Source organism: Malaclemys terrapin, chromosome 10 (assembly GCF_027887155.1).
Source record: "Malaclemys terrapin pileata isolate rMalTer1 chromosome 10, rMalTer1.hap1, whole genome shotgun sequence".
NCBI classification, from domain to species: Eukaryota; Metazoa; Chordata; order Testudines; family Emydidae; genus Malaclemys; species Malaclemys terrapin.
In genome coordinates, this window is record NC_071514.1 from 80,941,481 (window position 1) to 80,957,010 (window position 15,530).

The window sequence follows — 15,530 nt, forward strand, 5'->3', positions numbered from 1 at the left end:
GATCCCCAAAACCCGACCGTCTGACTCAGAGTTCTGTGCTCTAGCCATTAGAAAGTGCTCCTTCCAGCTTGTTGCCCCAAATCCAGGTGAGTTTTATCTGCTTATAGGTTTCATTCCAAATGTTTTTCCAGCTCTGCCAAGTGCTCCCTGTGATGTAATACCCCTCACCTGTAGGCCAATGCTGAACATGGTGATGATGAGTGCAGGTATCAGAAGTTCCTTCCTGACACTTCAGGCTATCAGTTTACATGCCCTGAAGCATGACATTTTTTCCCACCCCAAAGTTAATATGAATGGCTACAAGTGTTACCAATGCTCATATAATCATCCAGTCCTCGATCTGGCTGCCTGCTGATGCAGAGCAGTCCATGGGGGCTGGTTAAACAGTGATAAAGACTGGCTAGAAACAGTGAGGCTGCCTGCTTGTGGCTGTAGCCTGCAGGCAGACAGGTTGCCTAATTAACCCCGCACTCCTATTCCTACTTCCAGGCCACCGACCATACCTTCCTCCAGAAGTGTCATTACCACCACGGCTCCAATGCATTATACACCAAACCAAAGATGCCTCTCCCAGAGTTCACCATCAAACACTTTGCTGGCAAAGTAACCTACCAGGTGAGTGGCTGGAGAACTGGGATTCGGAGTAGGACCGGTGCTCTTTAACCGCCAGCCTGGCTCTCTTTCCCACAGCTGTCCGGCGAGCACTAGATCCTCTGGTGTAAATCACAACTCTAGTGGCCCTTCATTTCTAGATCTTCCATGTCATACCCGCTGGGTTTGAGTAACTGGGGAGGGATCTGTTTATTTTTCCAGGTGCACAAGTTCCTGGATAAAAACTATGATCAAGTTCGCCAGGACGTGCTGGACCTTTTTGTCAACAGCAAAACCAAAGTAAGAGTTCACGCTGGCCTCTCTTTGCTGCCATTGCTGGCGGCGCTGGCTGGGAGAGCGGCAGGGAGGGCGCTAGCGATGGATCTGGGGGTTGCCTGATGGGATGGTACAGCAGGATTGCATTTTCTATAAGAGGCAGTGTGACCTATTAGACAGAGCAGTGGATTGGAGTCAGGCAATCAGGATTCTAGTCCCAGCTCTGTCTCTGGCCTATCAGGAATAGACTTCTCTCTGGACCTCAGTGTCCCCATACGATACTGACCTTCGTAAAGTGCGTCGAGGTCTACGGTTGAGAAGAGCTGGGTGTTATTGTTACATGTACTGCCACTGGCGGGACTCCCTTTCCCACTCAGAGCAGTGACTGCAGTGAACGTAATTAGCTCCTCCAGTGTTCACGGGGCTGCCATGTGATTCCCCCCCTTGGAACTCTGTCATGCCTCTGGGCAGTATTTGTTTAGCTTGCTCTCGGCCAATCAATGCAAGTCCTGGCTGCCGAGGCTGAATCATGGAAATCGGAGCTAGAGAAGGCCTGTGATGTCACCTCCTTCTTCCCGGGGGTTTGGGGCAGGATCGGTCTCTATAATAGGTTTCCCAGGAATTTGTCCAGCTGCTGAAGTCCATTCAAGAAGCTTGTGTGGATATGAGTGGACTTGGCACTAGAGAGGTCTGTGAGTAACCCAGAACACGGATACACCTGCCAACCTATGGGCACTTGTTAATCCACCTGGCAAGTTGGCCAGCGTGGTTTGTAAATGTACCACCTTCCCCCAAGACAGTGCTCCTGGGCAGGGTGGATCAAATGTAACAGACGAGGCCACTCTAGGATTTTGAAGACTACTCGTATGCAGATGCTAGAGACAAATACTTTAACAACCACTGAACTCCACCCATTCCTGACACACTTGCCCTATCTCCCGCCAGCTAACTTGGCCAATAGCACTTTGCTCTTCCATAGCGCCTTTGGTCTGAGTATCTCAGACAGATCACGTGACAAAAAACAAATAAGCTTCCCAGCGTCCCATGAGGACACAGTATGGGTGATCCCATCTTGTAGGTGCGGAAACTGAGGCACAGAGCAGGGAGGTGACTTGCCCAGGATCACACAGTAAGTCAGTGACAGGTCTGGGAAAAGAACCCAGGAGTCCTGACTCCCATTCCTGTGCTTTAAGCGTTAAACCTTCTGAGGATACACTGTGGACATAACGAACAATAATAACCCCTAGCTCTTATCATCAGTAGATCTCAAAGAGCTTCACAGAGGAGGTCAGTATCATTATGCCCATTGTACAGATGGGGAAACTAGGCACAGAGTGGGGCAGTGACTTGCCTAGGGTCACCCAGCAGGCCAGTGGCAGAGCTGGGAATCAATCCAGGCCTCTTGAGTCCCAGGCCAGTGCTCTATCCACTAGGCAACACCACAGAAAACATCTCAACCGAGCCCTATTCCATCCTGCTTTTTAACCACGCCCCTCCCTTCCAAGGTGGTGGCCAACCTCTTCTTCGGCCATGCCCAGTTGGTGGCCCAGCAGAGGACCATGATGGGGAAGAACAGCACAGTCACCCGGCGGTATAAAGCACCGACGGTGGCAGCTAAGTTCCAGCAGTCACTCCTGGACTTGGTGGAGAAGATGGAGAGGTGAGTGAGCAGGGATTAAAGAAACGGATTCAGAAATTGCCTATTTGGGGGTGGGGTGGGGGAAACGGGCTGGTGGGAAAGATCCGGCAGCTCCTCATCGTTCCACATTCCGGAGTGGGGTATAGACCTGCCCAAAGAGTTGCCCCACAGAGTCCGGGTCTGGAACACGGAGGGAAGGGATCTTTCCAGGACATTGTAACCACATAGTTGCAATATACTGGTCTCCAGAACCAGAAGCTAGGACTCTCACGGGGCCTAGGGGAGTTAGGTGCCTTAGAAAGTCCCTGCCGGCGTGGCTGACGTGCCCAGAATGATCGTTGGGGAAGATAGCTGGTCAGCTACTCGGCTTGCTTTCACGGTGGCTGTGTGCAGCAGAGACCTCGCAGCCCTTCCCGGGAAGCCCTGTGGCCTCCAAGCTCGTGGGTTCCTTGGTCTCAGCTCCCCCAGCGGATAAACGTGTCTCTCTCTCCGATTCAGGTGCAACCCGTTCTTCGTCCGCTGCCTCAAACCCAACAACAAGAAGGTAAGAACGCGCCACGCGGCTGGGGTGGTGGTGGTGGGGGCCGGATGTAGGGTTAGCAGTGCCAAGGGCACGACTCATTGACATAACCCCGGAGAGGGAGTTCCCCCTTCCCTCCCTGGTTCTATTAGTCCTGGGCACGATGGAAATGGTGGGCTGGGGAACGGGCTATATGGAGAGGGGGTAGGTGTCCCTAGAGGTCTTGTTCCTGTTCTGAGCAATGGCAGTGTCCTCTGACGTCAGCTGGAGATGTGGGTGCTCAGCGGCACCTCTGAACATCACGGCCTAGCAAGGCATCCACAAAGGGAGCCCACTTTTAAAAACGGGGGCCAAAGTGACATGCCCAAGGCCACCCTGTGAGCCAGTGGCGGGGTCCGGGAATGGAAGCTGCAGTTCCTGACTCTCAGCCCTGGGCTTTACCCACTAGATCCTGCTTCTTCTTAGCACAGGGAGTAAGGCATGGGTGTCCCGTATGGGATTGCGATAAGTGCGCCCAACCCTGGCTGGGGTCACAGTGGGAGGGGTGCTGTAAAGGGAGGGGGCTGCTGGTAGCCCAGTGCCTTTCAGTTCTGTGCCATGCGGCCTGCAGTGCACTGGGCAGCTCCAATGACACTGTTCCCCAGCCTGGATCCCATCGCTCCAAAGGCCGTTTGGTGAGATGTCTGGCCTGCAACTGTCTCATTGAACGAAGGGAGACAATGCACCGAGATGGGACCTCACCCATTGTCTGGCTTGTTTGCTCTCGAGCAAACACACTTCCTGCTCTTTACCCACTCCCTTTCCTGGTTACCCTCCCAGGTTCCTTTGAGAGAAGAGCCGGCTGCTGGGCCAGAGAGCCGATAACACGCTGCATTGCGGTGTGTCTCTGGCCTCACGCAATGTGTGTCCAACTGCCCTCGGCTGGCTGGAATCTCCAGCCTGCTCAAGTGTGTGTGATCACATCGCCCTCTAGAGGCTTGAATTGTGAGAGCCTATAAGCCTTAATATCACCACACAGACTGCGCATTTGGCCGCTTAAGACACCTCCGGCCGGGGTGGCACCAACCACTTTGTTCCTGGAATAGCATTTGTCACAGCCGAGCAGATATAAGCTCTTGGCAAACGTGCTGCTTGACGCTTTGTCACAAAGAGTGAGGCGAAAGAGCCCTGTCCAGAGAGGAGAATCCCCTTGGAGATCCGGCTTGAGTTGCTGGTAGCAGGAGGTTTGCAAGCAGATGAATTGCACAAAAGCATTTCAATAACATCAGGAATGCGATGCGCTAGCCATGCTGTCTCGTATGCAAGAGCTTCCACCTCCTCACTGCCTTCTTCTCCCCCAGACCTCTCCCCAGCCAGTGACGCTCTCTGCACCTAGCCTCTGACTCAGCAAAGCTCTTAAGGAAATGTGTAGCTTTAGGTCCCGCTGAAGTCAGTGGCCTGGAGTTGAGCGTGTGTTTGAGTGCTTTGCTGACTCGAAGCGCCGAGGATGCTGCATTGTCCCCACGCAGCCACCAGCCCTGTCTTCCTCGCTCCTGCTTCACTCACGAGTTGTCTGGTCCCCACTGCCCGATCCCCCTTTGGCTTGAACAGGCGATTAAAGCCCCCCCGCCGCCTTTCCCCTTGCTCAGGAGCCCGCTGTCTTCGAGGCGGACATTGTCAGCAGCCAGCTCCGGTACTCTGGAATCCTCGAGACCATCCGCATCCGCAAAGAGGGCTTCCCGGTTCGCATCCCCTTCCAGATCTTCATCGACAGGTGCTGCTGCCTGGAGTTGCAGATTCCAGACTGAGAAGCTTTGGGATGGGGGTGGGAAGGGGCATTTCCCAAGAGTGAGCTCGAGCAGACGGAGTGGTGGGAAGGGAGGGCAAGGTAGATTCCACACAGGGGGAACGCACTGTAGGGAGCAATCCAGTCCCCCCCCCCCCCCAGACGGCTCCTAACAGGTCTCCTCCCTCTCTAATTTAAATGAGTACCGGGGAGCATGTCTCCCGGATTTCTGTTCTGGGCCCTGTTCTTGGCTCTGATGTGGGTGGAATTACTCAAGAGGGTTTGACTTGACTTGAGTCTCTGGGTCTCATGCATTAACTGTGCTCCCGGGGCTCTCTAGGTACAGGTGCCTCATAGACATCCGGCCTGGCATCACCCCCGATGGTGTGAGCTGCGTGGAGGTGCTGAAGAAGCTATGTGCTGTGAGTCCCACCATGTACTGCATTGGAGTCAGCAAGGTACGGCTGTTGTCTTTCCCGTTGACCATGGCCAAGAGTGTCTGAGTAGCCTGGACCGGGGAAGGGAAATCAAGGGCAGGGTGCTGTATGGATTCTGCCCATGGTGAGGGCTTATGGCTGGCTGGGAATGGGATGATGTCTCAGCCTGGGGGAACCCGGCACCATTTTGTATCCTGTGGGCCACACGATCTGTTTGCAGGGACTGGCAGGGGACGCTACCTCTGAAGGTTCCCCTGCATGAACCAGCCACTCCAGGGAGGGGCTGAGGCGGCCGGGCGACATTTGTCAAGGTTGGTGGACTGTTAGGGTCAACGCCTGCAAACAGAGCGAAATCCCAAACCGTAATGACGGGCCTGAGGTCACATTTTCAGTTGCGCCCACACAGCGGGCACGTGCAGCCATGCCCACGGAATGGCGTGCCCTGCTTGCACGTGGCACTGCACTTGTGAATCAAGTAAATGCACTCACCAGTGGCCCCTGGTGTGCAGAGTGGGTTCTCCGCATGAACGCTTACCTGCTTGCCTGTGCAGTCCTGGCAACGCCGTGCGCACCATTGCACGTGCACTTTTAGCACGTGCACGCTATGGAAATTAAACTCTAACCCTAACGATATTTCCTGGGGCTGCCCTGTCTGTCTGTCTGCGTCCATCTGTTGTCTTGTGTCTTCAGCTTAGATTGGAAGCTCTTTGGGGCAGGGGCTGTGTGTGGTTCTGTGTTGATACAGTGGGGTCTTGGTCTCTGCCTGGAGCTCCTACATTCTACCGCCATACAAATAATAATAATGCTCATTATAATAATAATCCAGTCCAGACTGTGCAACACTCGTTTGTAGGAATCTCATCAGTTCTTGCCTGCCAGAGGCCTCCTGGAAGAAGGGTGCTAAACCACGCCAGAAGTCAGTATCGCCAACCCCAGAAGTTCAAAAAGCATGAGTCAGACCCCCCAACTATCATGTGATTGGCCCCAATATTATGAGATTTTAAAAAAATATTATACTATGTTTTTGATCTGGCTTTGATTTTTGAATTCCCCATGTGTGTGGGGCAATTACAGTGTGTGATCTCCCCCTACTCCCCCCCCCCGGGGCGCATGTGGGGCAGTTACAGTGTGTGATCTCCCCCCCCCGGGTTGCGTGTGGGGCAGTTACAGTGTGTGATCTCCCCCCCCAGGGTGCGTGTGGGGCAGTTACAGTGTGATTGGCCCCTGCCCCCCCCCGGGGCGCATGTGGGGCAGTTACAGTGTGTGATCTCCCCCCCCCGGAGTGCGTGTGGGGCAGTTACAGTGTGTGATCTCCCCCCCCCAGGGTGCGTGTGGGGCAGTTATAGTGTGATTGGCCCCTGACCCCTCCCCGGGGTGCGTGTGGGGCAGTTACAGTGTGTGATATCCCCCTGCCCCCCCCCCTGGGGTATTTGGGACAATTTGTGTACCCAGTAAGGTGGTTCTGGCTCTGCTACAGAAGCTCTTGCTGTTGCTTGATGGTGCAGAGCTTCCAGCTTCTCCCCAACCCCAAATTCTAATGAATGAATTCTCTGTTCCTCCCCCAGCCCCACATCAACTCTGCTCCCACAGCCCGCAGCCTCACTTGCAGGTGCAGGGACTCCTCACTGCCCCGCTTTTCAGCCCTGGTGTAGCCAGGATCGACAGGGCCGGGGGGGAAGGGGAAGAGCACAGAGCAAACGGACCCAGTGCTCATAGGAGGGAGGGGCAGGAGGAAGCAAAAAGAACCCAACAGCTCAGCCCTACCCAAAAAACTCCTCTTGGTTCATGGGCCAGAGCAACGGGGGAGTTCTGCCTGCATCTGCGGGAGCTGCGATTGGCTGCCCTTCCCCAGGAGGCAGGGCAGTGGGGAAGGCAGCCAATCAGGGGATGTGTGTCCTCCCAGGCAGGGCTGAAATTGGCAAGAGAGCGGGAGCATCTCGTGTCATCGCCAGACATGCTCCAATCCCGGCTGAAATCCTTGCGTGGAAACGGCGTGAGCTGACGGCACCACGAATGAGCTGTCATTGCTGGCGTTCGTTATTCCTTGTCCTTTGGAAGCACCCAGAGGGCTCAGTCGGGCTCAGAGCCCCATTTTGCTGTGAGCTGAACAAAGCAGTGGGCTCCCCCTCCCCAGATCATTCATGCGTTACACAGACCAAAACTGCTGCTGTCTCCAGCGCTGGGCGGGGGGGGTTATTGTCTCTGTTGCCCCCAGGGTGGCCCTGGAATCCCCAAACATTCCCCTGTTTCAGGTGGGTTTCCTGTGGGAGCTATTTGCTATGGCTGAGCCGAGAGACCGCAGACTTTGTGTTGTGTGCAGTGCTTTTTTTAGAGTGTCTGCATATCTCTGGGGATTCAGTCCCTGGGTCTTTGTCCCCGTGTCTTATAGCACTATAGTCCCCTAGAAACACCCCGCCTGCCGGGCCCAGTGGTTTATCCCCGGGTGGTGCTAGGGCCCATATCATTGGTGTGTGATGCTTTGTCGGCTCTGATCACGATGGGGAAATTCAGACGTGCCCTTTGCTGTAGTGTCCACGGCCTCTTTGATAGCCAGACATGTTGGGAGTTGGAAACAGACGTTGTCATAGCAAGGGTGATTACAGCTGGCATTAAAGGGACACGGGTTGGCAGCGGGCACTGCTGGCACCCTGCATGGTAACTGTACTCTTGGCCTGCAATCCTGCTGCCAAACTGGCCCCCTGGTGCCCTGATTACACGAGGGGGGGGGGTCAGAACTTGGGCCCCCAGGCTGCTGTGGAAGCAGTGCACACTCGCCTGGGGGATGCACCCTCTCTCCCATAGCCGCGCTCTCAAGGAGCGGCGCTAAGGGGCTGAATGATCAGCTCTCCTTGCCCACAGGGAGGGTCACTGGCGGGCAAAACTTTCGAAGGCGAGGGGAGCCCTTGGTGTGCCAAGGAGAGCCCTAGCTGGGTGACCTCAGCTAAGCACAGCCAGGGAGCTGGGCTTGCTGGGTTCATGGGTGGGGGGTCCACTAGGCCACATTCTCCTCCCACACCGACCTGCCGCGGGATGGAAACTGACGAGCACCCCCCTGGCTCGAACACCTGCGTCTTCCGATGCCCTGGGCCACCACTGTGGTGCCCGACCGTACAGCCATGTGTCCCTGTGTTATCAACCCCTTGGCTTCCAGACTCGGTTGTCTTGCTATGCAGCCCCTCCGCAGAGTGGGATAATGAGATATCCTGTGGCCATCTGCATGCAGCTCACGCAGGGCAGAGGGTTAAGCCAAACCCTTCCCAACCCTACTTTGCTAATTCGCATAGAGCCTGCCCCAGACCCCGCTGAAATCAACAAGAGTCTTTCCATTCCCTCCCACAAGCTTTGGGCCAGGCCCCTGGCGCGAGGAGCTGAGTTCCCCTGGAGGTCAGTGGGAGCTGCTGGGGCAGGAGCAGGATCAGCCCCACCCTGGCTGGTGTCCTTTGGGCAGGTGGGTGAGCTGGTTAGAAGCTGCCTCCCGCAGGGGTGGGCGCTGATACCTTTTCTCTCTCTCCCTGCTGCCAGCTGTTCATGAAGGAGCACCTGTACCAGCTGCTGGAGAGCAAGCGGGACCGTGCCCTGCACCGGGCAGCGCTCACCCTGCAGCACTACGCCCGCGCCTTCTTCATCAAGAAACGCTTCCGCTCGCTGCGCCGCAAGATCGTCCTTCTCCAAAGCCAGTCCCGGGGCTACCTGGCCAGGTGCTGGGGGGCGGGGCACCGCCGGAGTGCCGCTCTGCCCTGCCGCGCAGGGGCCCAGCCAGCCGCTCACTCTCCTGCTTGGGAAGGGCCGCGGGGACGAGCTACTGGGGGACAAGGCTGGGCCAAAGCCCACAGCAAGGCCCCAAGACCTTCGGGGCGCCCCTGGGCTGAGTTTCAAGTGGCCCTACGCCGAGCTTTGGGATCAGGCGGGATCCAGGCAAAGCCAAACCGTTTCAATGGGCAGAGCATAGACTATTGGGGGCACGTTCCAAAACGAAACACAGGGGGGGGGGGCGGGGAGAATCTGCCCCCGTTCCCCTAGTGTCAGGGCCTATGGAGCAGGCATGACCTTTCACCCCACGGCAACCCCCACTCCCGAGGACCTGATCCAAAGGCAAGATTCCCATCAACATCAGTGGGGTTTGGCTCGGGCTCTCAGCCTACATGTTCCATGTATGTAGAATCCTTGGGGTAGAGTCCAAACCAGCGGGGCACCTGCAAGCGAGCCAGCCTGCCGACCGTCATTAGAGGATGGGCTGAAAATCTCTGTTCTCTCCCTAACCATTCCAGCCAGAAGTTGGGGAGGGGAGGACGGGGAGTTGGACTGGGAGCATCGGGCAGCAGACGGGGGGACAGGCTGATTCGGTGCCATGGGAGCACTCCGGTGTCACGCACCTATGGCCAGTGCTGGTCAGGCAGAGCCCAGAGTCCCTTCCCTGTGCCTGACGTCCCACCTTCCCAACGCTGAGCTTCTTGGGCAGTGCCAGGGGGCTTCCCCCTGGGCTGGGATCCGTGTACGGGGCCCGGCGTAGAGACTTCCACCTCCCCCACTAACCACGGGGTTGCTGTCCCCTGCAGGCAGAGGTACAAGCGGCTGAGGAAGAGTCTGATCAAGTTCAGGTCCCTGGTGCACATGTACGTGAATCGCAGGAGGTACCTCAAGGTGAGAGCAAGTGGCTGGCGCGGCGGAATGGCAGGGGAGGGGAGGGGAGGTGGTCGTGCAATGTGCCGTGGGCCTGTATCGCAGGGAGCTCCGTTGGTCAGGACTAAGGGGCAACAGCAGAACTGTGGGGGGCTCAGGGGTGGAACAGCAGGTCAGGGTTGAGGGGCACTGGCAGAAGCTTGCACTGTCTGTACTTGTCTCTAGCTTGTTCCGAGGCACCAAAGTCACCCAGAAAACCCAGAGTGTGTTTAGTGTAGGGGTGTCGTTACCAGTCGCCCAGGCAGAAGTAAGGACATAAGAACGGCCAAGCTGGGTCAGACCAATGGTCCGTCTAGCCCAGGATCCCGTCTTCCGATGGTGGCTGGCGCCAGATGCCCCAGAGGGAGTGTGAGAACAGGGCAATTTATCGAGTGATCCATCCCCTGTCGTGTCCTGGCTCCTGCGCTGTGTGGCGATGGTGCAGTCAAACGGTCTGGATGCTATGGGCCTGTGCCACACGGGGCTGGTGTTAGTGACAGTCGCTTTGCACAGGGCCAGCGACGCTGTGTCATTGTGCACAGCGGGTGTGACTCTGACCAGACGTGTGGGAGACACCGACATTGACCCAATTCACCCAAACCTGACTGGAGTCTTTGAAAGTGTGTCTGCTCCCTGCCCCGCCAACACAGGGGCATGGACTGGCTGTCCCATGGGCCAGGAACTGGTCTGCCTAAGAGGAGTGAGATCCCGATGCTGGCACGTGCCCAGAAGCCCCTGGAGGGATGTGAGATTGCAGAGAGAATGGCGTTCAGATCTTGGACTCCGGGAGCCCAGTCCCATGGCCAGGGCAGGATCCGGTGGGCCTGAGCCAGCTGCTGGAACTCAGAGCATCCTGGATGCTCCTGGTCCGCTGTCAGGGGCATCTGATCTTCTTCCCTGTGGTGCTGGCTGGGGTGTGTGTTCCCCTGCTGGCTGGGGACTCGGGAAGCTCTGGGTAGCCTGCAGTGGGGGCACAGAGCCAGCTGTGCCTAACCCCCCTACCTAAGGGAAGGCTGGAGGGCTGGGAGCTGCCGAGCATATGAGACGCTCCCCCAGGGTGAGAAGCCCCCAGTGGCCACTTGCCTTGCCAGTGCCAATGCCCAGCCCTGCCCCTGGCTCCCTCCTCACCATCTGGCCCCCAGTGCTCCCAGTTCAGAGCAGAGACTCTCTGGCGGCTGTGCTGGGGGCGGGGATCCGGGCCAGGCACCCGAGTGCCGGCGCAGGACGATGGGTTAAGCCCTGGCTTAGCCAGCTCTGTAGGCAAACAAACAGAGCAGCCTCAAAGCGGCGAGTCCCGCCCCGGCCAGCTGTGCAGGGACTGGCACATCCCCTGCCCCAGGCCCGGCAGCAGTAGCAGCACTGGGCCCCCGGGAGCCAGTCGGGGCCCATGAAGAGCGTCCGGTTCCAGCTGGATGGCGAGGACGCAGTGAGTAACCAGCCACAGCGTCCGGCCCAGCCTAGCAGGGCGACGGGACGAGCCCAGGGGAGGTAGGGGCAGCCTCTGTGCATGTGCAGGAGGGATCCTGGTGCCCACTCCCAGGGCCTGCCTGTGCGCGGGCACCGGGCTGTCTTCTGATACCGATGGACCCCTTGGCTGGTCTCCTGCTGCCTTTCGCCAGGGTGGATCCGAGCGCTCAGGAGAGGGAGAGGATAGAGCCAGGCGTGGTGCAGGCAGGGGCTTGGCACCCTTCCCACACCCAGCTCTGCTGATGCCCCCCCCAATACAACCTGCCCCCCCTGCTATCCCAACGCTGGGCTCCCCCTCACCGCTCTGCCGAGGGGGTGCTGGCAACAGGGGAGCCCCTCCAGGTCATGCGTGTCCATGTGCTGTCCGGCCACCAGCCCAGCCTGCTGTACCTCGCGGTACAGAACTCTGATCCCGCTGGTTTGGCTTCATTCCCGCGTCATCCTCCCGCGCCCCTCCCATCCCGGCCAGATTCCTAGCGGGCAAGCGACCCGGCCCAGGCAACCGGAGCCATTCGCACAGCAGCCGGCTGGGTGTGTGTCGCTGCTGCTCTCCACGTGCCAATGTGCTCTGGTTTCAGAGGAAGGAGGAGGCTCGCAGGCGGGCGGAGGAGGAGAAGAAAAAGGCTGAGCAGGTAATGCCGGGTGGGCTCAAGTGCGCGCATGCTGGTGCGTGGACGTGTGAAGTGTGTGTGTAGCACATGCCGTGGCGGGTGCATGAGTGCACTGGTGTGTGGGTGTGATGGATGCATGCTGATGCGGGTAGAGGGCACACGTTGGATGTCTGTGGAGGGTGCATGCCAGTGCCACTCAGTGTGTGTGTGTGTGTGTGTCCCTGCTGGGCTGTGTGGTGGGTGAGGTGTGCCTGGGCTGGGGGTGGGGTTACGGTAGCTGCCCACTGCAACAGTTCTGGGTCACGTTCTGCTGTTGCCCACGTCAGCTGGACTCACCCCCATCCCTATGCTTGGCTGGGATGGTGGAAGAGCTCAGGGCCTGGCTGAGCGAAGCAGGTGGCCGTCTCTCCATCTCTGGGCCCTGCTGCGGCTGGGTTCTGGGAGCCCAACCTGCGCTTCCCCTGCACAGGGGATTGGACCTGGAGAGGTGACGCGGGGGGAGCCTGTTAGATCATGCAGTGCTCCCGCTCAGCGCCGGAGGAGAGCATGGACGGTGACGGGTGTCTCTGTGCTCTGCTCTCAGGAGCTGACCAAGAGGGAGGTGGTGGATGTAACGCACCTGGAAGTCCCCGCTGAGTTGGCGGGGCTGCTGGAGCTGGCGGCAGGTAAGCGCTCATTTCCCACACAGGGCTGGGTTGGAGCAGCTGGGAACGGTCCACAGGGGATCCAGGCCACTAGCAAAGTCACCTTCACCACCACCGGCCTCCTGTCTCTGTCCCATAGGGACACCCTGATCCCATGGGGATCTGGCCCCCAGTGCTCTTCACCCAAGACTGCCCTGCTCAGCGTCTGCCTGCTCTTGTGCAGCTCAGATGCCAGACTCCACCCCAGAGGTGGTTGCCCTGCAGTGGTAGGTGAGGAGCTCCCTAAATCTAAGGGGGGTCAAATTCTAGCCAACTACTGCCCCCCTAGCACCCCATGGAAGTCACGAGGGTGCAGTGGAGAAAAAAGACCTGTCCCCCAGCCTGTTAAATGCCTTGGGACCCTCAGGGAGAAAAACCGGCTAGAGATGGAAGCTGTTATCATGACCAAGTTGGCAACTAGAGGGACCTCTTCCCAGAGAGGAGGCAGCAGGGGGCCAACCACACTCAATCCTAGGCAGAGCTGTCTAGTGGTTAGAGCACGGGACGGGGTTCAGGATGCCTGGGTTCTATTCCCAGTTCTGTCACTGGCCTCTGGGTCTCAGTTTCCCCCTGGAATACTGTGAGGTTTAGCTGGGCCACGTTGGTCTAGGCGTCTCCAGAGAGAGTCAGCGAGCGCTGTCTCGGCCCTGCCCCCAGAAGGAGCTCAGCCCAGCCTCCTGGCTGCACCAACGTGGGTTTGATTCTGCCCTGCCCTGGAGCCGAAGGATCCCAGGCTGAGACACCCCAGGGAGCTTCTGTTTGTTGCCCACCTTTATTCCCTAAGCCAGTGGCAGGGGCTGGAGCCTCTCCTCCTCCCGACCCCACTGACTCCTGGTGCCTCCGTTCTCCCCCAGCTCACAAGCCGGTGAATGCTCAGTGCATCGTTCCGGTCCCTGCGCCCAAACTGCAAATGGACTCCCGGCTCACCCTGCCACTCGACATCAACAACTACCCCATGGCCAAGTATGTGCGGGTCCACTTCCAGGTAAGGGCGGCACCAAGCAGCCCCCTGAGCCACTCCGCGCCCTCGAAAGAACGGGCAGTGTAAGGAGGGAGGGACACTCAGTAGTTAGCTGGGACCGGACGCCAGGACACCTGGGTTCTATTCCTGTCTCTGGGAGGGAGTCAGTCCTCTGGGAGTTAGAGAGTGTGCTGGGAGTTCAAACTCCAGGGCTCTCCTCCAGCTCAGGGAGGGAGTGTTACGTGGTTACAGCAGGGGCCTGGGAGTCAGGACTGCTGTAGTCTCTTCCCGCCTCTGCCACTGACTCGCCGAGTGACCTTGGGCAAGTTACTTACCCGTGCTTTCCCCAGCTGCAAAACGAGGCTGATGGTGCTTACTGACCTCCCAGGGAAGTTAGGAGGGGCCTGATCCTGTGACATGCTGAGCACCGGGTCAATGAGCACAGAGGATGCTGAGGCTTGGATGCAAGGGGCTCCCTCCAGGCAGATTGTAGCATCTGTGAATGGGCCTGAGCTTAAAGGGACTCGTGACAATGAGGTTCTGGCGGAACCCAACTGAGAGTGCCAACTCAGGACAAATTGCTCAAACAGGGCAGTTACAGCCCAAGGCTGGGGTTTTTTCCACCTCTAAGGCAAACCAAACCAGCCAGACTAGGAGGACTTCGGTCTCACCCCACTGGCTAACCGCAAGTCTCACAAGCAATCTCCTTAGACACTCCAGTTTCCCAGTATTACCACCAGTGCCACTCGTTATGGGGACAAATGGTTCTAAAAACCAATACCCCAGTAAAAGAAAAAGGTTCTCCTGATCCCAAAGGACCAAGCCCCAGACCCAGGTCAATATACAAATCAGATCTTACCCACAAATCACGCTGTTGCCAATCCTTTAGAATCTAAAATCTAAAGGTTTATTCATAAAAGGAAAAAGATAGAGATGAGAGTTAGAATTGGTTAAATGGAATCAATTACATACAGTAATGGCAAAGTTCTTGGTTCAGGCTTGCAGCAGCGATAGAATAAACTGCAGGTTTAAATCAAGTCTCTGGAATACATCCCCCGCTGGGATGGGTCCTCAGTCCTTTGTTCAAAGCTTCAGCTTGTAGTAAAGTTCCTCCAGAGGTAAGAAGCAGGATTGAAGACAAGATGGAGATGAGGCATCAGCCTTATATAGTCTTTTCCAGGTGTAAGAACACCTCTTTGTTCTTACTGTGGAAAATTACAGCAAAATGGAGTCTGGAGTCACATGGGCAAGTTCCTGCATACTTTGCTGAGTCTCAAGGCATATTTGCCTTCTCTCAATGGGTCCATTGTATAGCTGATGGTCCTTAATGGGCCATCGAGCAGGCTAGGCAGAGCTAACACCAGTTTGTCTGGGATGTCACCCAGCAGCATAGCATAAGTTTGAAATACAGACAGTATAGAGCCAATATTCATAACTTCAACTACAAAAGTGATACACACATATAGACAGCATAATCATAACCAGTAAACCATAACCTTGTCTTAGACACGCCATTTGACCCCCTTTATACAAGATTTGCATGCCACTACAGGACCTTGGTTGCAACAATGATCTATATGGTCCCAGATTATATCAATAACGTCACAACTCGGTTGAGAGAAAATCAGACGACTGGAGAAAGGAAGCATGCTTCTCTGTGCTACTGGCTCCCCTTTGATCACCGAATCAACGTCCCTGACCTGTGCGTGCCATGTGCCTTCTGGGTTTCACTCCGCCCGGGCCAGGATCCGAGCCGGCTTTGTTCTAGTCCGGCGTGTCATTCGGGTCTCACGCATGCAGCAGGATGCCACAATCCACAGGCAGACGTTTGCATTTTTGTCCCGAAGATCTTGTCGTCATCAAATTCTCACTCACACGCTTCTCTTCCCAGGAGATTGTGCACAGCATCTGCTGGTGCCCA

General features: G+C 57.0%; 1 protein-coding gene across 1 annotated transcript in view; it reads left to right on the forward strand.

The window, feature by feature from the left end:
• Positions 1-15,530, forward strand: part of MYO15A (myosin XVA) — an 86,509-nt gene that overhangs the window by 23,941 nt on the left and 47,038 nt on the right. The window contains 10 exon segments of the mRNA XM_054041085.1: positions 490-615; positions 814-891; positions 2,373-2,527; positions 3,005-3,050; positions 4,655-4,779; positions 5,132-5,249; positions 8,751-8,926; positions 9,785-9,879; positions 12,511-12,630; positions 13,503-13,633. Coding sequence (XP_053897060.1) covers positions 490-615; positions 814-891; positions 2,373-2,527; positions 3,005-3,050; positions 4,655-4,779; positions 5,132-5,249; positions 8,751-8,926; positions 9,785-9,879; positions 12,511-12,630; positions 13,503-13,633 — 1,170 coding nt within the window.